Source organism: Malaclemys terrapin, chromosome 4 (genome assembly GCF_027887155.1).
Source record: "Malaclemys terrapin pileata isolate rMalTer1 chromosome 4, rMalTer1.hap1, whole genome shotgun sequence".
In the NCBI taxonomy this organism is placed as follows: Eukaryota; Metazoa; Chordata; order Testudines; family Emydidae; genus Malaclemys; species Malaclemys terrapin.
The window spans coordinates 15,414,161-15,439,944 of NC_071508.1; the positions used below are offsets into that span (position 1 = coordinate 15,414,161).

The window sequence follows — 25,784 nt, forward strand, 5'->3', positions numbered from 1 at the left end:
TAAACTCACAACACTTATCCCTTTGCTCTTCATGTCCCATAAACCACAGCCTTACCATCACCTGTAGCACCCACAATCAAAACCAAGGCCCCCTTATGCTAAGACAACTGCATATTTGAGCTTAAAGAATTTATCCTCTAGTAACGATAATACCTAGCTCTTATTATACAGCACTTATCAGCTGTAGGTTGCAAAGTGCTTTACAGCAGAGGCAACTCCCAATCTCCCCATTTTACAGAAGGGAAAACAGAGGCACAGAAAAGTAAAGTGGTGTGGCCAGGGTCACTCACCACACCAGTGGCAGAGCTAGGAAGAGACTCCAGGTCTCGGGAGTCCTAGCCCAGTGCTCTACCTACTGCACCATCCTGTCTCTTGCAAGCACTATCCAGTCTGTGGCAAACCCTTCCAGAGGATTTTTATCCAGTACCATTGCTCAGCAGATCGCATAATCTCCACAAAGCTGAACCCAATATCAAGCTCCCCTTTTATTTTTTTAATAATCAAAGTTTTGGTGAACAGGCTTATAAACACCTAAAATACCAATACACACATCTCTGTGGGTACAATCTGGGAGACCTTGAAGAAAATACTGCTGTCATGTCAATCATAACTATTAAAGTAGAAAGTCAAGTTCCCATGTCAATAATAAGCCACATAAGAATCACTGAATGGAATTCTGGTTCCAGTTGCATACAGGAAAAACCCAACTCCCTTTGTAATACCAGCTGGGAGGCTTACCTTTAAATCAGGAGGCTTGCTCCGGGGAACAGGATGGGGAGCAGGGTTTGGATTAACAGCCGTGCCCGAATCTGACAGAGCAGAAGCGCAATCCCCAGGTTTCGCATCCATGGCAGCCAGGTTGGGGGCATCTTCAGCCCCAACACAGTCCTCCTCCGGCTGCTGCAGCTCATCCGATGTGCACCTCTTCATGCTGACGAGGTGGGGTGGGAGGGCGATTTTGCACTTCCACTTCTTGAAGGAATGGCAGAGAAATGTCAACGAAAAGCAGGAAAGGGGGGTGGGGAGGAACCAGAGGAGCCTTGGTCAGTGCCCAGACAAGTTCACTTTACCTGCGAGAGGAAGGCAGGCCACAGACAGGGGCTGGGGAGGAGAATCCTTTATCCAAACTCATTGCATGGGTTGGAGGGGAAGGAGAGAGTCTCTGACCCATCCACCCACCCCCAAACTTTCTCCTCTAATTCAGCTGCATGGGGTGCAGTGCGCAGAGACTGTATTTTTGCTTTGGGAGGGTGCACGTTTCATGCAATTAATCATTTCCTTCCTCCTCCCTCCTCCCCCGATTCTGTTACTCACTGTTCAGGAGAGAAAACGAGTGAGGCGAAACCCTGGAGCCTTGCATGGCTGCAGATCCTCGTGCCTTGGGTGCATCTCTTCTCCCCCGGCGCCCCCGCCCCGCCTTGACATCTGCTGCTTCTCTCCCCCTGCCCAGGAGCCGCTTCCCACCGCAAAGCGCTGCCGCGGCTCCTGTTCGGGAGGAGCAAAAAGGCTCAGCCTACCCCATCCACCTAGCCGGCTTGCGAGCTTGACGGACAGCCGCCTCGGCCCAATCAGAGCTGGCGGATTGAGTGGGGCGCCTGGAGGGGGCGTATCGCAGAGCCCGTTTCAAGCTCGGTTGGCCGGCAGCTCTCCACCTCTCCCTCTCCCCACCCGCGTCCCCAGGAGCTGTCAGTGGGAATGGTGCTGCACCGGGCTGCGGCTTTGCAGTGCAGGCGGCAGCGGGCAGGGCGCTGCAGAGGCGGGAGGGAAGCCAGTGGAAGCTCCCGGAATGTGGACCCTAGAAAGGAGCCCACCTCGCCCTACTTCTGCGGGTGCTGGATGCTAGACAGATGCACCGGCAGTGGAACAGTCACCTCTTCATTGCCATGGAAACTCCTCCCACTAGCATGCTATTCTCTGATTGCTGGCCAGAGCTTCCCCTTTTATTTATTTATTTATTTCACCTCTGAGTGTTGCAACTTAGTAAACTTCATTTCCCTTAAGAGATTTGGGGGGGGGGGGTGCCTTTGAAGATGCATGTACCTGCATGCGTGCACACACAGAGACTTAACAATTGCACAGTCAGAGCTTGCCATGCTCCTACATTTCTTGCATCGACAAAGGAAAAACCAAGAAGACAGTTGGCACCACGGTTGTTTTCAAGAGATGCCTAAAATTCTTAATTTTTCTTGCGTGGAATTTCTTGTGCCCGTTTGCTGCCATCTTACTACACACATAGACACTGAAAAATACAAAATTGAGCATCAGTCTCACTTTGAATGAAATGCCTTTTTTTGTACCCAAACCACACAAAGTTTCAGTTTTTCACATTGTGTTTCATGAGACAGCCATCTTCACACATACACACACACACCCCACCCCCAAAGAGATTGGCTTGCTTTTCTTCAAAGACTGGCTTATTTTCTGTGGAAAACGAGGCCATTTTTTAAAACAAAACTTTGTGAATAAAGCAAAAATTTCTTGCCAAGATGGCCAATTTTTACCCTTGAAAGGAAATTGGGGGGGGGGGGAACCCTTGAACTGTTCAGTTTTGTATTTTGTTACAAATGTTTTACTACGGTTTATCACCACCAGTTGTCTGAACGTGAATTCATTGCACTTGGGAGACAGGCTGGATAAGTGAGGAAGGGGCGAACAGAAGGGGAGAGTGATAGAAGAGGACAGAGTAGCACCAAACATGCATACATTCTGATGAGTTAACAGCTAGTGTAACTATAACCATATTTAATCATAAATTATTCTGGGTTTAGGCCAATCTCTAGCTATTGAACAGCATGAGACCTATATGAGAAAAGTGTGTCCAACATCTGCTAACTGCAGAGTTCTTACATTTTCCTCTGAAACATCTGGCAGTGATCACTGTGAGAGACCGGGTAACGTACTGGATGGATCATCAATCTGAGCCAGTCTGACAATTCCTATGTTCCTACGACAACCTCTTATGGATCTAATGATTCAGGAGCATGGTGTAGTGTCTAGAGCAGGGGTGGGCAAACTATGACCTGCGAGCCGTTTTAAGCTGGCCTGCAGCTCCCTCTGGGGAGCAGGGTCAGGGGCTGGACCACTCAGCTCGGCCCTGCTCTGGTGCTCCGGCCGGGGCGCTGCGTTGGGGCCTGGACCACACAGCTCAGCCCCGCTCTGGCCAGGGTGCTGCGTTGGGGGCTGGACCACCCGGCTTGGCCCCCCTCTAGCTGGGGTGCTGGGTTGGGGGCTGCACTATGGGGCTCCTGGAAGCCATGGCATGGCCATGCTCCGGCTCCTACGCATGCCAATGGCCCCCTTGGGCACTCCAATGGGAGCTGCGGGGCGGTGCCTGCAGATGGGGCAGCGTGCACAGCTGTCTGGCTGCACCTCCGCATAGGAGCTGGAGAAGGGACATGCTGCTGCTTCTGGGAGAAGCTTGAGGTAAGCGCTGCTTGGAGCCTGCACCCCTGAGCCTCTCCCCATGCCCCTGCCCTAGCCCTGATCCCCCTCCTGCTCTCCAAACCCCTTGACCCCAGCCCCAGAGCCTGTACCCCCAACCAGAGCCCTCCCCCCCACACCCCAACCCCAATTTTGTGAGCATTCATGGCCCGCCATACAATTTTTATTCCCTGATGTGGCCCTCTGGCCAAAAAATTTGCCCACCCCTGGTCTAGAGCCCAGGTTGTGGATTCAAAAGGGCTGTACTTTCTCTGCCAATGACTTGCTATGTGACCTTGGACAAGTCACTTAGCCTCTCTGTAAAAGGGGGATGTCACTCATTGGGGGGAAGTCAACAGGAGTTTGGATGCACAAAGTATGCAGGATAGGTGAACACCTGGCCGGTATTTGACCAGCCTGGATGGTTTTTTTATGGATTTGTCAGTGGCCAGAAAAACTATTTAATTTGCAAGGGTCTAAAGATTTGCATTAAATACACTGGGATATCTAATGTTAAAAGTGTCTGTGTCCAGCTAAAGATGCTGCAGTGTTCCTATTTCTGCAGTTTAAATAAGAAAATTATGTTGTTCAATCTTATCTGTGTTATTTCTCTAGATACTGTAAGTGGCTGTTGAAGGGGGCAGGGAGTTGTAGAATTTGTAGAATTGCCTTGTGGTTGGGGCAGGTTTGCCTCCTTGGGTAAGGAGTGAGTGCTGGGTGTTTTGCATAATAAGGGAGGGGGCCTAGCGTTTGAAACACTTGGAGATCTTTGGATGAAAGAAGCTATTCAGTGTTAGTAATGGTAACATTCAGTAGTAGTACTGATTCTATGTATCAGTGGATAAATGAAGATGTTATAACCAAACCCTGAAATTCTTAGCCATATTTAGCTCAGCCTTTATTCCTGTACAATGGCTAAAAATGACTTCAATAGCTAAAAAATAATTAAGAGCCTCAGAACATGGCCTTCTAACGATATCTTATTTGAATGCTTACAGGTAATTTGATGTACCCTAATGAAACAAAATGGTTTGGGTAGCTCACAGATGTCCTGTTTTATCAAGAAGGAAAAGCTCAGATGAAAATGGATCGTGACAGGTATGAAAGCTTCTCATCTTGTCTGCAGCATTTTTCTTATCTTCTGTTTCTGACTGATGCCTGTTGTTTCAGCACAGAGCAGATGTGATCCAGTAGGTGGTCTTATTGCTTGGACTATTTCTGCAAAGAGTTATTTTTACTCTGTCCTGATATAGCTCCATAAGCACATTAGTTCATCTGCCTGAGGTTTAGCATGCCTGCGTTATTCTTTGTCAAACACAAAACCTTAATGAACAAAGGTGCCCTTTTATTGACGTGGGTACGGAGTAGGTTTTTTTGGGTGTCGAGGCTAATCTCTCATGAGTGGGATTAAGCTTTGACTGATAAATTCACAAACACGGGAGTTTTCTTTAATTTTAAGGTATAAAACTTAAGCAAACTATAATACATTGTTCTCCTACAGCCCCTTCATTTGAAGATCTGAAAGGAGTCTACAAACATTAACCAGGTGTGCTTCCCAACACCTGTGGGCTACATATTGTTATATTCATTTTACAGGCAACTTAACTAAGGCACAGGATGGGGAAGTAATTTTGTGTACAGTCACTCAGTGATGCCATGGTACCACCAGGACCAGAACCCACAAACCTTTATTCCCTGGCACCTGCTCTAACCACTAAACAGCACAGCATTATCACACTATAGCCCCGATCCTGAGAAGTACTGCGCACCTGCTGCCTCAATTGTCCATCATTCCACCTCTAACCATCAGGCCCAATGGCTGCATGATCTGGACTAAACACTGAAGATACAGTATATTGGTGAAGTTCCCTGTGCAGAAGGCCAGCAAAAAGCATACGTACCACTTACGTGACACCTGAACCCTCAAAATATGACTTAAATGGGATTCAGTGGTGGACAGGCCTCATGCCATCTCTCTGCACCAGAGAGAATTTCACCCTTTGTGAACTATTCCAGCCTCCATAAACAATTTACGTCGCCAAAGAACGTTGTACTGTTTTCATAAAAATCCTAGCAACTGGGCATATCTTTTTAAAATAAACACATGGGAAAATAAAGGATTGTTTGTGCGAAGGAGAAGTTGCTATTTATTAGACACATTTTCCATTTGACTGGAAACAGCGTCTGTGGGATCTGTGCCAATTAGCTCTGTCTGGCACTCCAGAGATCAAGCGGGATCAGGACATCCATTTGCAATGGGGGCTCAATATTTCTTCTCTACTCTCATCCGCTGAAAGATGCCAAGCGCCCTTTGTTGTGTGAGATACCACAGATCAAGTCAAACGTAGACTGACTTGTATCTGATCCTAAAGAGCCTGATGTATAGTACATCTCATTGGTTTGTGGAGCTGTAGTGGGATTCTTGCTTTGTGGAGCCATGGTCAGTTTCTGCAGTCTTGGAAAAGGATCACCACACAAACAACGGCTAGGAGTTTTCTGAGGGGTATTGTGGCCTCAGCAGCTCAGATGCCAGGAAAGAGCATGGAATATATAGATGTGATTGAAATGCTAGCATCTATATATTATGGTGATGTGCAGATACAATCTGCTGCCTTTATTTTTATCAACCACAAGGCAACAAAATGTATTTGATTTTAAAAGAACAGTCAATAATTACATGCAAGATATTTTCCACCATTCTTTTCTCAGGAAAAAAACTGCAAGTTAGTTTATTCAGTCAGTCTCTCTCTCTCTCTCTCTCTCTCTCTCTGAAGTATGACCATACTATAGCAGCATCAAATTCATCTGCCCCTTCAACCATAAGCCCTTTTAGCATGCACAGCAAAGAGGGCCATGCCCCTTTCTGGGATACAACCTTCCAAAATTCTGCTCATGGACAGTGCCAACTATTTGGCTCAATATCTTGGGAAAGAAAAGGAATTGGGGAGAGGAAAGTGACCGTGGCAGTTGAAAAGTGCAGCTTAAGCTGATCTTATGACTGAAAGGTTAAGAGTAGGGAGGAGGGCACGTTTAAATAGCATTTTATCAGCAGGAAATGATATATCAAAAGGGAACCACATTCTTGCACATAAAAATCGAATGTAATGCTATGGATAATTTGTTCACAAATCACTTATTTCAGCTCAACAGAGACCATAAGGGCCGAAGGGCATGGAAGGAGATCAAGAAAATGTGGAGAAGGCATAAAGGGGTTTTGTTTTCTTTTTTTCAGATGGGAAATGGGCCATCCTGCTCTGTTACATAAGTGTAAATCTGGGGTAAAATCTTTGAAATCTATGGAGTTATTCTGGATATACACCAGGTAACTGAGATCAGAATCTGGGCCTAAATACTGAGAACAGCCTTGGTGGACAACGACACCACAGCAAATACAGTGGTGTCTTTTGAAGATGCTGTTATACAGTGTCCTTAGGACAATGATGTACTTTTTCACAGGACATGTGCCTGGGTGCATGGAATAGCCCTACTACATTTTGTTTTTATTATGGGAAAAGATACTTTAAGGAATCCGCTGAAAACAGAATTCTGGTCCCAAAAGTAGCATGCAGTTTGTTTTTTGCATGTCACTGAAAACAAGGGAGGTCAGAAAGGGGTTTTTGTTTTGTTTTGCTTTTTGTTTTGTTTTGCTTTTTGTTTTGGAGGAAGTAGAATTAATTTCCACTTCAGACCTTATTCCCCATCCCTTGCAAGGCCTATCATTTGGAAATGAGAAGGAGAAAACTCGAAGTGCTGCCAACTCTTATCAGCGACTCCCCTCAGTAACCGCTATCATCAGTGCTGCCAACACTCACGATTTTATTGTGAGTCTCGCAGGATGTTGTTTGAGCTGAACACACACAATTATGTGAGAATCTCAACTTTCGTTAAAAAGTACATTTCTGGCCCTTGGGTTGCAGAGAAAAGCTTGAGAGGGGGACCCACATGCACCCTAAAGGTTGCGAAACAAGAAGACAAAAAGAACCTCACAATTATTTTTTTTGTATGTCTCATGATTTCTAAGACAATCTAATTAATCTGGGGAGCCTGAGTAATGATTTTTGAGCATTTGGAGTTTGCAACAGTGCATCACACTCCAAATGGGTTTTGAGCCACCTCTTTCCAAACTCAGCATCATCAATACAGTGATTTGAATTCTTCATTGCCATTAATATTAGCTGCAAATCTAGCTCTTTGTTTTGCTTGTGAACCATTCATGAACTGATCTCCGCTACAGTGAACAAGTTAGTTAATGGTAAGTAAGCACTGAAGAGTTTGGATGGACAATTTTTAGCCTTTGAATTGTCTGGCAATGATTCACTGCAGCTATTCATTCTTGGTTATATGTGTAATTGATTGTCTAAGTCACATGGTACTGTTCTCCTGTTTGATTTAGTTAACTTTTTAAACTGGAGAATGATGAAGAATGAATACACTTACCAGTAGTCATGTGTGCTAACATCTGTGAAACTTCTGGAATTTGCAAACATTTTCATTAGGCCGAATACTTATGAATCCACAAATATAAGAGTAAAACCAGTTTGTTCATTAATATACTGACAAGTTACTAAGATGGCTCTAACCACATGGCAGAAGAAGGAGCAAAGAGAGCAGGTGCCCCATGGAGCTGGGTTTACAAGGAATGTAGGATCAGATTCTTGAACTATAATGTTGACAGGGAGTGGGAGAAATATTAAAAAGCAGAATGCTAAATGCTAAAGCAGAAAGAGTAAATGGAAAATGAATTACATGGTATTACCAATATGTCAAGACAGCAATGGAATACTGTAAAAGAAACAAATTGTTCTTTACAAGGTAGGGAACCTGTGGAAATTGCTTTACACCTGTCCAGGTCTCTGACATAAATAACTGTAGATGGGTTTGGCAATAAATAATAACTTTAATTTAAAAAAATATTTTTTAAAAGGGTGGTCATCACCATTAGACCATCTTTGTCATTCTTGATGTCATTCTTTTTTAATTATTTTTATCTTTCAATTCTGGGTGAAGGTGCCTTGAAAATGAGTAAATGACTGACAGATCTGGCTAGAAGCCAGGCAGAACGATAGAAACTACTGTGAAACCTTCCCCTTTCAGATCTGTGCTAATATCAACTCTGAGATGAACTGTAAGACCTCGGGTTGTCAAACTTAGGCAATCTAAGTGAGTGAGAATTAAAAACAAAAATGAGTGAGTTTTATCATCATTACATGAGACCCAATTAATTTTTCTTTATCACTGGTCCAAAACTAGTGCTGAAAAAAGTTTATTGGTACTGAAAATATTTAGTAACGTGCCTGTAGGGAAAGTGTCCTTCTACCCCCCTGTCCCAATAACTAGAGGTTATAAAGGTCCCCATAGAAAGGGAATTTGCCCTCTCTCCCCATAGAAAAGGGATGTGCCCCCCATAGGGGTCTCTCGCCACAGCAAGGGGATCTGCCCTCTCTCCCCTTAGAAAGGGGATGATGTACCCCCGTCCCCCAGGGGTCTCTCCCCCACACGAAGAGGCTGGCCCTGCACTAGGAGGAGGGTGACCAGATGTCCCAATTTTATAGGGACAGTCCTGATTTTTGGGTCTTTTTCTTATATGGGCTCCTATTACCCTCCAACCCCCATCCTAATTTTTCACACTTGCTGTCTGGTCACCCTAACTAGGAGGAACACTCTTCCCAAAGGGGAAGGCGACGGCTATGCAGCGCTTTAACCGGAGCTGGTCAGGAATCCTATTGCAAAGGACTACACATCCCATGGTGCACCTTGGGCAATAGCCACAGCAAACGCGTCCCCACTAGAGGACTACAATTCCCACAGTGCCCTGCGTCAGAGGCGCAGACACCCTAGGCAGAGGACTACCATTCCCGTGGTGCACTGCGGCTCGGGGGTCCTCCCCCCCGCCGCCTCCCCCTTCCCTCCGCGGCGCCCGGATAAAGGTTCCGCTCCGTGCGCAGTGCGGCTCGGCGCGGCGCTGCCAGTGAAGAAGGCGGTGGGGCCCGGCCGCGGGGCGCTGTTCCCTCGCGGAGAAGGAGGCCGAGGCTGCAGCCTGGCAGCGGCGGAGTCTCCGCCGGGGTGGGGCTGGGATAGCGGAACGGACCTGGAGGACATGGACGGCGGAGGAGCCCCCTCGACTAGGGGCCACGGCAGCGGGGGCGGAGTGATCCGCGAGCTGTGCCGCGGCTTCGGCCACTACAACCGGCACCTGGCGCGGCTGCAGCACAACCTGCGGGAGACCAAGAAGTTCTTCCGCGACATCAAGTACTCCCAGGGGCAGCCCTTCCCCATCGTGGTCGCCGCCCCCGGGCCCGGGGAGCCGCCGCCGGCTGTCCTCCCCACGCCCGGCTCTAGGGACAGCGCCCCCAGCGGCAGCTTGTTGCAGCCCGGTAAGCGGGGAGAGGGGGGCACCTATGGGGTGGGGTTCAGAGGCGGGGGAGGGGCAGCTCAAGGGGTGGGGGTGGAGCCTCCGTGGGGAGCTTGGGGTCTGTGTAGAGCACAGCTGGGTTTAGGGGTGGGCTGTAGGGAGGGAGCAGTGGGGGATTTGTGGGGCAGAGTGTGTGACTGTGGGAGGGTTGGGGGCAGTGTATTGGGGGGCATGGCCGAGGGGGGGCGGTGTATTCTGGGGTAGCATAGGGCTGATCTCTGGGCAGGGTAAGTGGTTTATGGGGTTGGTGTAAGTGCTGCTGGAGCAACAAAAATGGGGTAGAAAGTGTGGCTGTGGGTGGGGGAGACCTATGGAGAGATGTATAGTGAAGAGGAAAGGGTTGAGCATGCTGGGGTCCAGTGGAGAACTGGGGAGGAGAGGGAAACTGTGTTACAAGGGGGCATCGATACAAAAGGTGAGATGTGCTGGCAGATTTAAAGGGAGGTGAGGTTCTTGCTAGGTGAGTATGGCTGCTGATTGGTGGCAGTTTTGCAATTACTGTAAAATTGAATGGGTTATGTGCAACGCCGTTTGTTAGTCTCTAAGGTGCCACAAGTACTCCTGTTCTTCTTTTTGCGGATACAGACTAACACGGCTGCTACTCTGAAATGTCAGTAAGAGCTCTCAGAAGTAACCATGTTTCTTTTGTTTTGTTTTACCTATGAGCAATTGTGAACAGCCATGGTACAAACATCTTTATGATATGTAGAAGTTCAGTTTCCAGGGAATATCTTTATGAGAAGGACCTACTGCAATTAACAGCTTTATAAACCTTTCCATGCACTCAGAAGTCATTCCTGAAGTGTACATGAAGTTTTTCCTAGACTTTTTTGCTCAATAGGCCTTGTGCACCAAATATTAAACATCCTGATCTAAAAATCATTATTGTGAGACTTAAAATTGGTCACACTCAAAATAAAATGTGTTCTATATAGAACACTTGAGACTGAAAGGGCTACTCTGAAAATGTAACCTAATTCTTACCACTGATGGGTTTTGTTTACATTCTGTTTTTTGTGGTTTTTGTTTTTAGTTTCCCAGGCAATAGGAAACAAACCAATCAGTTTCACTTCTGGTTTTAGCCAACTTTGATGTGATTTGTGCAGTGTCACAATACTGAAAGCATTGGTTTGCAAGCATTCCGGGAGAAATGTTTAGATACAAATAAAATTGTATTCAGTGGTATTTTTGACTTGTGTAATGTAAACTTTTTCCTTTTGGATGTTAAACTTGCTTAAAAACCTCTCAGTTTCGGGCATAAACTTTAGGACTTCACCCCTTTAAATTGCTTGAAAAACAATGTAAAATTTCAAATCACCAGTATTATTCCAACTTGAGCCCTTGCATGACTACCTAGTTTTGAATGTCAGTTCACTTGTCCTTTAGATATCAAGGCTGCAAAGAATGCCTGAGCAGACTGTTAAGCAGTCACTGGGCGGTTACTGTGGCCATGTATCTAGCATAAATGACTGGTCCAGAACTGCAGTTTGTTCAGTGGCTGTGTAGCATCCTGCAGATGTAGATGTAAGAATGTCTTAAGTTATGACAAGACATGAGCATCTGTTGCATGCATGCTAAGGTCATGGTCCTGCATGTTACCTTAGCATGTGAGTAATCAACTTCGTTGAATGGAACTACTGGCTTGCATAATGTTATTTCGTGTGCTTAAGTATTTCCAGCATAGGTGTCTATAGCTGATATCTGTGTGAGATTTGAAATTTTGGGGCTGCTTTCTTTTTGGTTAAAATATTTAAAAAAAAAATATTATTTCAGTGCCCAAACTCATGTTTTGTAGAACCAAATTGTAACCGAGGGGAGAGACTTTGAGTGCCTTAGGAATCAAGGAGCACAGCTCCTATTGATTTTTCAAGAAAGCATTTGCCTTGCAGAGTTAAATGCTGTAGCATTCTGTAGAGCGCATGGGAATCAGGAAGTAAACCGTACTAGTGTCTTTATTGTCCAGGGTTGAGAGAGACTTCCTGAAATGCTACACTTCTAATTTACTTTCTAAGTTTATAAGGTCATAATATCCAAAGAGGTCTTTAAAATAATAAAAAACAAACAAACCTATCCCTAGCTTGTTTTCAAGAACACGATCATGGCAGCCAATGTTATAAAATAACTTTATAGAAATACCTGGCCCCAAATAAGCCACTGGGAAGCAAGCTATCTAAAAGTTAGGTTGCCTTCACCTTGTTCTGTAACAATATCAAATGTATCTTGTTAAGCTGAATTGCAGCCCTTCTGGTTTTATTGGAAAGGGAGGTTAAGATAATGGTTGGCTGGTTGTAGGACCTGAGCCCTGTCTTTCATGTTGTACACCTCTACCCTGATATAATGTGACCCGATATAACACGAATTCGGATATAACACAGTAAAGCAGTGCTCCGGGGGGTGGGGCTGTGCACTCCGGTGGATCAAAGCAAGTTCGATAGAACACAGTTTCACCTATAACGCGGTAAGATTTTTTTTTTTTTTTGGGTCCCGAGGACAGCGTTATATCAAGGTAGAGGTGTATTTGAAAGACTTCTAAAACAAACCTTAAAACATCTGGCGATTAGGAGGGTGACCACTTAAAGCTGTTGGTAATGGACAAATGATTGATCACAGATTGAAAGGATGTCTCCTCTACCCAATGTACATCAAGCACTAAGACCACTAATTTCTTTGCTAGCAATACAAGCAAAATTAACTTGAGGATGGAAGCTTGGATTATGTTAATTACTGTTAAAAGGAGAACACCTTTGTTTGTAGCATCACTGTTTGTGTGTCTTGGGTTTAATAACAAAACATTGTCACAGATATACGTGTATCAAGATATTTCTACTGTGGTTTTATGACAAGGAAAAAATCTTTCTAAAGAGAGGCTTCTCATTAGTCTTCTTCAATGTTAAAGATGCTGCTTGTACGAAACTCTGGCTGTTCCTCTTTCTGACTTCACTAGCCGTCATGTTTTCATATAGAGTCTTTACATAATGGAATCTCCCAGGGGTTCTGATCAGGGGTTTATAGATGCTACCAGGTTTTACTCTTGTATGTAAAGAACTGGCAAAATAACCCCCCCTAGACAATCGAGTAAGGGTTGTTTAGGGTTGCCAAAACTCGAATTGAAAACTGGTCCCCTTTTGGCAGTGGTGATGGGGCAAGCTGTTTGCTCCATCTGATAAAAAGAGATCAATTAAGATATCTCCTATGTAACGTGCACCTTATGAAACGGAACCCTGTGTCTACTGCACTGAACAATGATTAACAAATTGCAAAATACACATGGAAACTAAAAAGAAGAGAAGATGGCTTGCGTAACTCTGTGTTAAAAATTGGTACCGAAGTGAAACCCTGCAGTAATCAGGACTTTAGTGCTATGGCACTAGTAGTGCTTAGAGCAGGGGTAGGCAACCTATGGCACGCGTGCCAAAGGCGGCACACGAGCTGATTTTCAATGGCACTCGCACTGCCCGGGTCCTGGCTACGGTCCGGGGGCCTCTGCACTTTAAATTAATTTTAAATGAAGCTTCTTAAACATTTTAAAAACCTTATTTACTTTACATACAACAGTAGTTTAGTTATGTGTTATAGACTTATAGAAGGAGACCTTCTAAAAACGTAAAATGTATTACTGCAACATGAAACCTTAAATTAGAGTGAATAAATGAAGACTCGGCACACCACTTCTGAAAGTTTGCCGACCCCTGGCTTACAGTATCTGAAAAGGCGAAACCTGCAGTTGCTGCATGGAATGGAATGTGATCTAATTGAATTGTGGGATGGAGGACTAATCTGAATGGCTGTTGCTGTCAAGGTGAGTAAACGGAAGTGAGCATATGCGGCTTTTAAATAAGGAATGCTGTGCTCTTGAACATAGCATGGTTGGCATATGTGGTAGGATAGCAGCAATAGTTACCCTGATTTTATTTGGAATCTGAGCGGTAACTGAACAAAATAAACAGCGAAGAAAACAGCATACCTTGCAAAAAGATGTGTTCATGGTCGAGGTACTTGGCTGCATACTTCGCTTAATTAAATAAAGTGGGGGAGACATATGGAGAGATGTATAGTGAAGAGGAAAGGGTAAAGTAACCAGGGATGCACTTGTAAATAGGCACTAAAAACCCCTTTTACTGTTTGAGGAACTGTTTCCCTTATTCTAGACCTAGCATCCTTATGAATTCTTCTGAAAGAAGACCTTACCATACTATGAGAGCTGGGGAAAAGTTTGAGATAGGACTGGTGTGGAAAGGAAGGGAAATCCTAGGACACTGTTCTGGAGAACAGACTTTGAAACTGCCATGCTGCCCAATGTCCCTATTCTTAGGTGATTAGCTCACTGTCCTGTTCTTTTACATCTGGTTGTCCAATGAACAGTTTTGTTCTCTTCAATCTCTGCCAGCAGTTTATTTTAAAGGTCTATCATTCTGAAACCTAAAACCGTTCACCCGGCTTCCTTAATGGTTTTCTGTTTTACTTTGGATCCTCTTGTGAAGTTCAGCTATTTTCCCTTTTTTTGTATATCGGCATCTAGATGAATCCGGAGATTTGTTGTATCAGTGCTTCAGGACTGACAAGTGTAAAACTGCTACAGTTGATGTTCTGTTGACTTTGTACAATGCTGTATATACAACTATTGAAGTTACTCTTTTGAAAGTGTTCTTAAACGGCTACCACAGAATGCTTGCCATATGGCTTTTTTTATTAAATGTTTTTGCTGCTTGTTCATCTAACAAGGTTACACATCGTGCTTAAAATAGCCACTTACTTTGTGTATTGCAGCAATCCCCAAAGGATTGAGGACCCCATTGTGGTAAGAAGGACCTTGTTTTCATATCTTTGCCATCTAACACCGAGACTAGTTTTAAAGGACCATTGTACTACCTGCTGGGTGGTACTTGGCACTATTCTGGCTCAATGCTGCTTTGACAGACCCTGTTCAAATAGATGAGAGAAATGCTGTTGTGGCTACCATGGTTCAAGATAAGGTGTAGACAGAGCCCAACTCCACATACCATGAATACAGTGGCCACGTTATCAGTATAGTCATGGGTGCTCTTATAAGAGTCTGCTTTGGCATGTTGATTAGCAAAATATGTGTGTGTATGTATATGTTGCTGGGTCTTTTTTTTTTTTTTTTAAAGCTGTCCGCAAAATGATTTTGCAGAGGTAAGGGCACTTCACGGACGTTTTCAATCTATGTAGTTGTATTATAAATTATGTAATCGATCAAAGGGGTGCACTTGCTCCATACAGGGCAGAAATGCCCCTTGCTGGAACTCTTCAACTCCATAGTGCTGCTGTGTTCAAAATGTGCTACTCTTTGTATAGCATAGGAGACAGCAGCGCCAGAACATGAGGGTCAAGGGGTCGTGGCCCCACCACTTTTACCGGCCGTAAGGGTGAATGATAGATGGAGAGGGGGTGAAGAGGACGAGTGGGGGGGGGGGGGCATGGTTTGGGCACTGGTGACCCACCACTTCTGATCGGAGGAAACTTACACCCATACACACTGTAACTCTAGCTTCTATAACTCTTTCAAGGTCAGTAGTGTAGTTATCAGTTTCCCATAGCTTACTGCCTCCATTAAAATGTAACTTGGGTAACTGACTGCAGTGCTTTCCGCTCCAGTGCCCCCAAACCAAATTTGTGAGTGACCTTCGATTTCATTCTTTGCTGTGCAGCCAGTTCTTTGGTTAATAGATTGTGAATCCTTCAGGACCAGGATCATCCTTACCTCTGCCTAGCAAATGAGCCACTGGCTTTGGTCGGGGTTTCTGAGTGCTGCTGTAAACTTAGTAGCAGTAAAATAGTTTTAAATGGGGCACAACTGCTGTTTTGGGCATGGCAAATGAGCAATACTGACCATAAGGAATATCCTTTCCCCAGTAAATCTTGTCATCTAATTTTACTCTAGATTTGCAGATTCAAAGGCTCGCATGGCACCATATGCTTAGGTGGCCCATGAGTGAGAATCTCTCAGTTGCAATGGTACTTACAGACCCAGGATCTCTTCTCCTTGGATTCTGGAGCAGTAGGAGCGATTCTGTTGGTGGAGAAAGTGAAGTCTCTTCTTGTGGACCTTGTTCACTTAAATCTTAATGATTTCTTCTTCAGCCAGTTTCTCTGATGCTGGAGGTGGGTACCTTAATGTTCCTGAAGCATCCCAAAGTACGTCTAAGGATCGTAGCTTCAAGTGTTTGAATTTTTCCAAGCTCTGGGCCACCAGACTGATACTGAAATCTAAAGAATAGCTAGTCAGTAAGCGCTGTTTTTACCATTACTGCTGAGGTGTTTTGACCTCATATGGTTTGCTGCGGAACTGATACTTTCTTCATGACTTCCCTTATACTTTTAACCTCTGTCTTGGGTGCCTAGAATATAGAAAAGGTGCTTTTAAAAAATTCTGTATTGCTTGTTTTACAAAACTAAAACTGGCAGTATAGGGAACACAGTCTCTAGTACTGTCTAGTGCAGTTTATATTTCAGCTCGGTAGAACGCAATTTTTTTTTTATAATTTTGACTGATCCTATTGATGATTTTTAAGCATTTTTATTTTTATGAATTTAAATGTTCAGTTGTTTAAAACCCATACTTTTGTGTGTGTGGTTTTTTTCCCCCCTGTTTTTATTGATGTAAATTTTCACATTTGTGGGAAATTGTGTGTGTGACAACAATGTAGACATTGAGATTTGAAAAGTCAGCGTCACATGTCAAAATATATAAAGTAAATTTACTTAACTTTTAAGTTCTCAAGCAGGATTTTTTTTACTTTGCCTGTTCGTAGATTTCAGTTATTGATAAAAATATTTTTGTGTGTGTATGGTGAAATCAACATTTACTAACAATTACTGACAAAAATCTAATCTTTCCAAGCCTATTTATATTTATAGAAGGACTGTCCTTAGTGAGTTTACTGTTTAGAGGCTTGTTCGAATTGAGTTTTGCTATCTCAGTCCAGTGTAGACACAGCACAGAAAGCACCCTCCTAATTAAGCCCCTGGTGGTAGACTGGTATCAGTTGTGCTATGGATGTCTTTTGTTTATGGTGTAGGTTCCAAGTTTGCACTGAGCATGCATACTCTAGTCAAGAGTTGACACTGTATGGTAGTTGACTTAATTCACTGGCTCTATCACTTACACTGACTGTAACAAATTAACTTGTTGAATGGATGCTGGTCACTGATGGATGTTATGTGCAGGAAGAAGGATGAGAATATATAAGCTTGTAGAACTGGGCATGTTCTGATCCACTCGGTAACTCATCTTCGTTAGGCTGCTGTATTGTAACCTTATTGATGTCTTGGTGTGGAGGGGTGAGTGTGCAAGCGCATACATATACTTGTGATAGCTTTCTGCACTAGTCAAAGAAAGTCTGGAAGAATCCTTACAAACTGTTTGTTTGAACATGTCTTCACAAGGTCCTGCTGTATAGAGTGTTGCAGCTGCAGTGGTGCCTTTGTATGCAGTGTTTGAGTTTGACATGTTTATGCTAGGCCTTGGTAGAACAAGGATGCATTCCAATCTAAGGTGCAGTAGGTCTGTAACTATTCTAAGACATGATTCACTTCTTGCTTTGTCTCAGAACTTTCAGACCCAATGTCTTGCAAGCTGCTAACCAGAGTTGGCTGAAATTTTCAATGCAGTTAGTGCTGAAGCTAGTCTGTCGTGGGTGTGAATTCTGGAACGACGTAAAACACACAATTAGCCTTTTTTTGGTATTCAAGATACAGCTTCAAGTTTTTCAATATTGAGAACTGATTCATTTTTTCTATCTGAGGGTTTTATACCGCTACCCATCATTGAGGGCCATCTGTGTAGAATCAGTACCAATAGCTAAGTCCCTAATGGAGTTCATGGAGTTTTGAGCATTCTTCCATTTTCAGGGTCAAATCTTTGGGAGAGTCGGGGGAAGTGTTGTAGATTTTGGGGGGGAGGGGTGTCCATATTGTGAGCCTCACTTTTATGATGGAAAGGTGTGGCTTTTGTTTTTTTGTTTTTGTGTTTTTCTTCTTAAAAGTAAGACTTCTTGAACATTGCTATTGTACACTTAATAATCTGAATTATGGACAGGTAAACCTGACATCTTTGTTTTACTTAGACACTTAATACCTAATTAACAAATTGTGCTGCCCCTAATCTGAATGATATTGGGTAAATTAGATTAATGGAAAGGTATTGTAATGTAGGCTAAAATAATAGCCCTCTTTGTTAAATGTTAACAGACTTAAGTTAGTAATATTGGGAAATATTTCTCAATATCAGAGGACTCATTGTTTCCTCAGGATTTGAGGTGCTGAACACAATAGTTGTAGGTTTAAGCAGGTTTTCTTCATAGCAAACCTCTTACAAAAGCACACACCTCACTTGTGTTACTAACTGGCCATCTGGTCTATGGTGGCTTTTTAGAGAGTCTACTGAAGACCTTTTATACCGTGTTGATAACCCAGTTTTTCTGTGGAAAAGATTGAATTAAATGCTGTGTATGCACACAAGCATAAAGGAACTGGGGGCAAGTGTATTTGTAATTGTTGTCCAGGAATAGTAGTGCAGTATTGGAGCTGCTTAACTCTTAAAGGACTAAATTTTGCCCTGGAATGCATATGTGTAGCTACTGTTGGTAGGTACTGTTGAAGTCAAGGGGAATCTTGTACATATATCTAGGGCGATGATGATCCAGACTCTGTATATAGAAAGCGCCCTAGTGAAGACTCGCTAAATAGGGAGCGCTCTGCAGTCATGTTGACTCACCTTACTCCTTTTGGCACCTTAGAGACTAACAAATTTATTAGAGCATAAGCTGTAATTTGTTAGTCTCTAAGGTGCCACAAGTACTCCTGTTCTTTTTGCGGATACAGACTAAGACGGCTGCTACTCTGAAACCTTACTCCTTTTGTTCCGGTGTAGTACTGAAGTCTACAGGAGAGTTTCTCCTGTTGACGCAGCATGGTGTAGACAACGCAGTAAGTCAATCTAAGCTGTGTCAACTCCAGCTACTTTATTCACGTAGCTGGAGTAGCATAACTTAGGTCGACTTACCCCGGTAGCGTAGACAAGGCCTAAGACTATTATACTCATGTCTGATTCAATTTGATGTATGAAAAACTTCCTTAGGTCACCTTATCAAAACTTGTAATGTGTTCAAAGCCAACTCTTTTTAACTAGTCTTACTTCATATGTCCGCTGGAACTTGCTGCTCATGTATTGACATGTGGTATTCATGGTGGTCTTGCATTGCTGAAGTCCTCTGGTGTTGCTGATCTGATTGTCAATTGAAGGATGAACAATAAAAACTCTTGAACATTAGCACCACATCATTTCTCAATGCTCTCTCAAAATATTGGGGTCTGCTTACTGGCACTGGCACATACATGCAAGTGTACTTAATCTCTTGTAGGGGAAAATGTTATGAAACGCATTGAGTCTTGTGAAAAGTGTTTCTGAAACTAAACCCAATCCCTGAGCCTTATCAATACACTTGTTACCTATTGTCCTTAATGCTGCATAACTTTTGTAAGTGATACCTACAGGAATCACTTGACCTGCCACTGAAGTGCAGACCTTTGGATACAACAGCTGTTTAAACACTACCACTCTATAGTAACTTAGGGCAGGAAGTAGAAGAAATCCATATCCAATGGAAACTCAAAGGGAAATTAGGTGAGCAAACTACTCAAGCTAGAGTTGGACCAGGATACCTGGGCAATGCTCCCTTCTCTTGCAAAAAGTGGGTTCTGTAGTTTTCCAGTGGTCAGGACCTACAAGTTAAGTCCACAGTGCTCTGTCTGGCTGCAAAGCAACCACTTGGCATAGGGTACTGGTTCATTATCGACAGGGTGTTAGTGACAAAATAGATGGCATCGTTTCTGCAGCATTTTGTCTCTTCCTTTTGATGTTTACCAATCAGGTACTGACAGGCTATTGCTACTAGGCTTATAAGAGCTTACGGGATAAGATGTAGGTGTGATTTATGGTCTGCTTCTGTGAACTATTGGAAAAACAAAGTTAATTTAGGTTGTGCTGGATGTAATCTTAACTGTCAAACTACAAATCAGGCAATTAATCCTCACTTGTTATCCATAAATATGGCACCCTATTTTCCCTAAAGAATTGCATTTTGGAACGTACCCTGGCTTGTTCTCCTTGTTTGCTCTATGAGCAGCAATTATACCACATTTTACTGTAGGAATGTTGTATTGATGCAAGAGAAGTCTTGAGAAGGCTTTTTATTTTTGGACATGAATCTATAATTAAGATAAATAGCCCTTGCTCTGATCTTTTTGTGTAGATGAACTGGATATCCGAGCTCTGCATTTCTCTTAAATGTACTCTTCAGACTTATTATTGTGGCAGAGGTTTTAACCACAGATACCAGGCAGCTATTACGCTTCCTGCTTCTAGGTTGTCTTGTATCACAACGCACACCACAAATGACAGAATGGAAGCAAAGGTAATTTTAGGGCAGAATATCTGATGTCCAGGATGCAAACAACATCTCTTCTGTACCAATCTTGTGCTGCAAGTGGTCTGTCAGAACAAACTTTTTTTTAAGCAGGTCATTGTAGGGCAGTTACTTTTACGAGGGGTTCTCAAACTTCATTGCACCGCGACCCCCTTTTGAGAATAAAAATTGCTACACGATCCCAGGATGGGGGACCGAAGCCTGAGCCCACCTAAGCCCCACTGACTGGGGGGGGACAGGGGGAGTGGGAGAAAGCTCAAGAGGGGGGCCTGTGACCTGAGTCCCGGCATGCAGGCCTGAAACACTCAGGCTTTGGCCTTGGGTGGTGGGGCTTGGGCTTTGGCCCTGGGTCCCAACAATTCTAAGCCAGCCCTGGGGATCCCATTAAAATGGGGTTATGACAGACTTTGGGGTCCAGACCCACAGTTTGAGAACCGCTGCTTTTACTATAATATATAAAATAACAGTGTATGACGTTTGTAAAGTGGTGGTGGGTTGTGCCACACAAAGGCCTCAAACTTGCAGACTGAAAAGTAGCAGATGTTAAGTTAACAAGCTTGCTTTTTTTTTTTTTGCCCACTGGCAATATTGGGTCACTTCTGTGGCTGCTTCCCTCTCACCATTATAGGTCACTCTCTAAATGTATAGTAGATGGTATGCAAATAAGATTCTTTGCTGGGTGCCAAAGCAAAATTTTAATGGCAAGGCTCTGCCTACTTCTCAGAGCTGGATAAATTACAATTCAATAAGGGGCCGGAGAGCATCTGCCTGCTCATGTGGAAAACTACTTAGTCTCTAACAAGGCTTTTGCAATACTAATGTAAACACTTTAAAAATCTGTCCACTGTTGAGTTTAAAATTACACAAAGCTTATCTAGAATAACAAATGCCTCTGAAGATAACCAGATCGGTTCGTGTGTGGCATTGGCATTTCACTTGTTCAGGAACATGTCCTCTTGCAGCTTATCAACATCATGCATTTTGCTACCATCACGTAAAAAAGTTTATTTTGCTTATCAGTATTTTACTGATGCCATCTGCTAATTACCTGAATCTAGATTTAGGGAATTGATTAACTGAAAAAATGGTTTGTGGAAGCCTTTTCTGTTTTGATATTGGGCCTGTGTTGTAGAAATGAAATCTTACCAAAATAAAGCTATCTAAACTCAAGACTTGAATTGAAGGCTAGCCTTGAATTTTAGCTGCTCTGTATCTGTTGGAATGTAAATTATGTGAGTTGACCAACAAGGAAAAATAAATAGTTTTACTGTACCCTTTCCTGAAACTCGCCTCTCCTGATTGTGATGTTTCACTTAATTTAACATATCAACAGTGGATTAAGGCTCCCATATTCTGCACTTACACATTAAGTTCTATGTTGTAGTAGGAAATTACTAGCAAGGCATGAATTAAACTACCTTTTTGTGCATGTCCTTCACACTCTTACTGTAGGTGTAAGGCTTTTATCCTAAACTTTTATGATGTCCATTTTATTCGTTGACAGTGAGGTTGTCCGTGCTTCTTTTAGAGCTAGAGAACTTAATCTTTCCTGTCCCTACAACCCATTACAAACAGTGCATTGTAGCAATTCTCCTTTCTGGCGTAGGGTGCCTTCCACCACGTCTTTTTGTTGGGCACAGTTGCTAGACAATGATGAGAGAGAACTGAGCATGCTGTCTTTGTATTAAACTGTCCCTGGCCAGTCAAGCTAGTTCTATTACAGGAAACGACTTTGTTTTCCAATTCAGTCTTGCAACAACTATTTCTAATTACAAATATTTGATGGAATTAAGAGGACAAGTTTCTTTGGTGTTAAAGAGCAGCAGGTTTGGCATCTGCCCTCTTGAGTTTTATTTCTGGCGTTGAGGGTTAGCCCAAAGTGTTACAGTCTAGCCGCCTGTACGACAGTGATACTTGTTGTAAGTGACAAGGGGGTTGTGTGGCTTAATGGCTTGCATGGCGATTGAGACCTTTTTGTTTTTTAAGGATCTGACTCTAAGCATATGAGTTTAAAGTCTGAGGTGCAAATCAAAAACACTACGTAAAGAGCAGCTTGAAAAGGTGGCTTTATGCCTTCTACTTCTCTCTTCTCCAAAGACGTCCTTGAAGCTGGAGGGTCAATTCTGGTTAAGTGCAGAGAGATACAGTGATGGGGGAAGGGAGAACTCCACCTATCTTTAATCCAGCAATATACTGGAGATGTTACACTCCTCTTGTCAGTGATCAATGCAAACTCCGTCAGCATTCCCCAACACTTGCAAAACGTGGATGGTTTATAGCCATCAGCCTGTGTGACTAGTGCAGATTGGTTTGTTTTTGTTTTTTCAACTGACTTTGGCAACAGAAGTTTGAGAGAAACTTGACCAAAATAGGTAGTGACTTTCCTCCAAACTTCCCTGTTCTTAGGGCTTTTATTCAATATAGAGCATCATCCTGTATGGAGTGTTATAGAAAGCGTATCCCAGAATGCTTTAGAGTTGAACAGGAGAGAAATGGAGATGTAGAAGGGAAGAAAATATCTGCTAGGTTTGGAGAAATATGGTTTAGGACTGTCCCACTCTGAGAACTTTTGGTGGGGCTCTTTGTTCTACGCTCTGCACTGGCTTTACAGTTTTTTGTTTTTTGTTTTTTTTTAAATTGAGGAATAGGCACTACAGGCCCATGTCTAGGTGTTGGCGGCAGCTGCTGCTGAAGTCTTGTGGTTACATTAGAATCTTGGCTTCCATGTAAAACAAAGCAAGTTTCTAGCCCTCGTGGCTACGAAAAAAGCTTGAAAATGTGACTTAAGTGTAACTGATGCAGGGATGTCTGTCTGGGTCTCCAAACAACCTGAGACAATAGCTCTGAGTGTGGTAAATTGTCCTGTTCATCTCATTGTAGGGTTACCTATATGCAGTGCTCCTGGGGGTGGGGGGTGCACTACCACTACCCCATCAGGTGAGGCGGTGGGTACATCTCACTACAAAATAAAAAAGGACTGTGGCACTGAGTCTGAGACTGGGTCAGCTGAACTCTGCACATGCTACGGAGCTTAAAAAAAGCAGTGTAGATGTTCAGGTTTAGACTAGAGCGTGGACTAAGAGACCCACCTGGGTTTCAGAACCCAAGTTCCAGCCTGAGCCCAAACATGTCTATATTGCTATTTTTAGCTCTGTAATGTGAATCTGAGTCAGTTGACCTGGGCTCCAAGACTCACTGCCACAAGTTTTTACTGTGGGAGGAGAAGAGTGTAGTGAGTCTGGCCAGTCCATCCTGGCTGCTGGCTTAAGTGTTGTCCCACCCCTGCCTTTTAGGGACAGAGGACTCTTGTTGACAGTAGGAGTGAGGGAGGAAAGGGCTGCAATGCTGTTGCCCCAGCCTCTTGGGTGAAGGTGAACGTGGCAGGGGCTCTACCACTGCTACTCCAGGGCGAGAGGGCAGGTCCGTAGCATGGTGGTGGAACCCCATTTCGTACTGTATCTCGGGGTCCAGGTTATCTTCACTAATAGCTGGCAAGGGTTGAATTAAGACAAAAACATACTTACTACTTTAAATGTATAGTCAAGCAAATAATCAGGACTCCATAAACTTCTGGAAGCATCAGCAGAGTTTTTTCTTCCCGAAGTTTCAGCACTCTTCTGAAATGTTGAATAACTGCCATATGCCCTAAGAGGTTCCGTTTATTAACAAAAGGACTGAAAAACCTTTTACAAAGTAGCATATGAGAGACTTGGTCCATAACATTTCTACAATAAACATGTTCACTTGACCTAGATATTTGTAGTAACTTGCAAGCCAAATCTGAAATCCAATATAGTTCAACATTTTGAACAACATGTTGTATATAATATACAAGATCTTCGAATGGAAGCAGATTCAATTGGGCGCTCCTCTTGGACAAAAAGCCTGAAATGAAATTAAAATTAAAAAAATAAATAAAAACAGGCCCTGCACTTGGAAACAGAAGTGCAGTAGCTTAGAGCATATATTCCCAAGCACTAGTTCGGCAAGATTCTAGCAGGAATATACTTCAAGTAACTGTTTTTGAGCTTAACAGTATGATGGATAAAGGTTTTGGTTTTTTTTCTATTGAGTTTTGCCCCCTCTCGGGGTCTGGCCTTGTTAGCTCTTGCTGGGTGGACAGTTTGAAACAGATCCATCTGTAACACTGGATTTATCTAGTTTAAGGACTTTCCTCTAACTTAGAGGAGATTGAATGGGGGAAAAGGTCAAACGAAGTATGAACACCAAGTCTGTGTTTTGTTTGACTGGTGCCGTGATGTTGACCACGGGGTCACAAGGCAGGAATCTGAATCCTGGCTTATCAATTGACATTTTCTGTGACTTTAGGGAAGTCACTTAAACTTTCTATACCTCAGTTTCCTAATGGGGATGGTTATCCCATCCATCAGACAAGGATGGATTGTATAGTATTGGAAAAATGGAGAAAATCTATATAATTGCTTAAGGTGCCTATTGTTATAATATTTAGACTACACTAAAGAAACTTTAGGACCGGAATCAAGCTCTCGTCAATTCTCCGATTAAAGATGTCGCTACAGTGATCTATGGCTGTTCCTCCCGCTCACTTCTTAAAGGAATCTTGCAATGTGACCTGAAGTACAGGAATTGGACTCTGCCTGACTCCATGCCACGGTATTCTACTGCTCAAGATTCTTCACTGGGAATGCCCTGTCTGACTTCTCTTGGTAGGCTTTCTGCATGTTCAACCACTTCTAGCTTCCCAAAGACCACGTGGATCAAAATAAGGAAGAGTGGTTGTAATGTGGCTGTGTACCAAGGGCAAAGCCACATTACAAGTAGAGGGTGACGGCACTAGCTTTACTGGTGTTCAAAGACTGAAAAACATTCCTGGGCAGTGCTGCAAGGGATAAATAAATACTAAGATGAATGGATGAAATTTCTCTCTGATTTTTGGATGTTGCTTGCTTTGCTACTGAGAAATCAACAGTTCTCTAGCCTTCACCGTAAGCTAGTTCAGTGTCACGCTTTTGAAATGACTACATGACATTGTAAAACTATTGTAGCTTGTATGGTTTTTTGTTATTGGGCAGTAAAACATACTGTATAACCTGTATAGAAACTCCTGCATTACATCTTGTGGCTTTGGCTGTCCCAGAGGCAATGTCTTTTCAGGTGACTAGACTATCTTAAATTGCGATTAAAGCCATGAAAGCAAAGCTCTTATCGATGCATTAGATTCTGGTATTATGTCAGTGAAAGCCAGTCTGAGCTGAGTTTGTCCCTAGATGATTAAATCTGTTGTCTAATAACTTTGGAGCATATGCAGCGTGAGCCTACATGGGCCACTAATACAACTGCGGGGCACTTTGTTAGACCTTAATACTTGAAACAGTTTTTATAATGTACATTTGACTTTTTATGCTCCCATTGCGCTTCATTAGTAAGCTGCTAGTGTGAGCCAAGAAACTTGCATTTTCAGTGGAAAGATAAAAATTATAAGGCCATTTGGGAATTGACTGAAGCTCAAGTCAGGATGGCTG

General features: G+C 43.3%; 2 protein-coding genes across 6 annotated transcripts in view; one reads left to right on the top strand and one right to left on the bottom strand.

The window, feature by feature from the left end:
- The window catches only part of TMCC2 (transmembrane and coiled-coil domain family 2), a 68,320-nt gene extending 66,890 nt beyond the window's left edge, over nt 1-1,430 (bottom strand). Inside the window, exons 1-2 of one of the 2 annotated variants that reach the window (XM_054028081.1) lie at nt 1,315-1,430; nt 739-972 (exon numbers count right to left, since the gene is read on the bottom strand). In XM_054028081.1, coding sequence (XP_053884056.1) covers nt 739-930 — 192 coding nt within the window. In that variant the 5' untranslated portion in view covers nt 931-972; nt 1,315-1,430. Of the gene's footprint in view, nt 1-738; nt 1,071-1,314 lie in introns of both variants that reach the window. The other variant, XM_054028082.1, reaches the window with a different exon arrangement.
- A 7,921-nt stretch (nt 1,431-9,351) lies between these two features.
- Nucleotides 9,352-25,784, top strand: part of DSTYK (dual serine/threonine and tyrosine protein kinase) — a 58,951-nt gene continuing 42,518 nt past the window's right edge. Inside the window, exon 1 of one of the 4 annotated variants that reach the window (XM_054027130.1) lies at nt 9,352-9,794. In XM_054027130.1, coding sequence (XP_053883105.1) covers nt 9,518-9,794 — 277 coding nt within the window. In that variant the 5' untranslated portion in view covers nt 9,352-9,517. Of the gene's footprint in view, nt 9,795-10,069; nt 10,293-13,543; nt 13,632-15,869; nt 15,956-25,784 lie in introns of those variants that run through there. The other 3 variants (XM_054027131.1, XM_054027132.1, XM_054027129.1) reach the window with 3 other exon arrangements.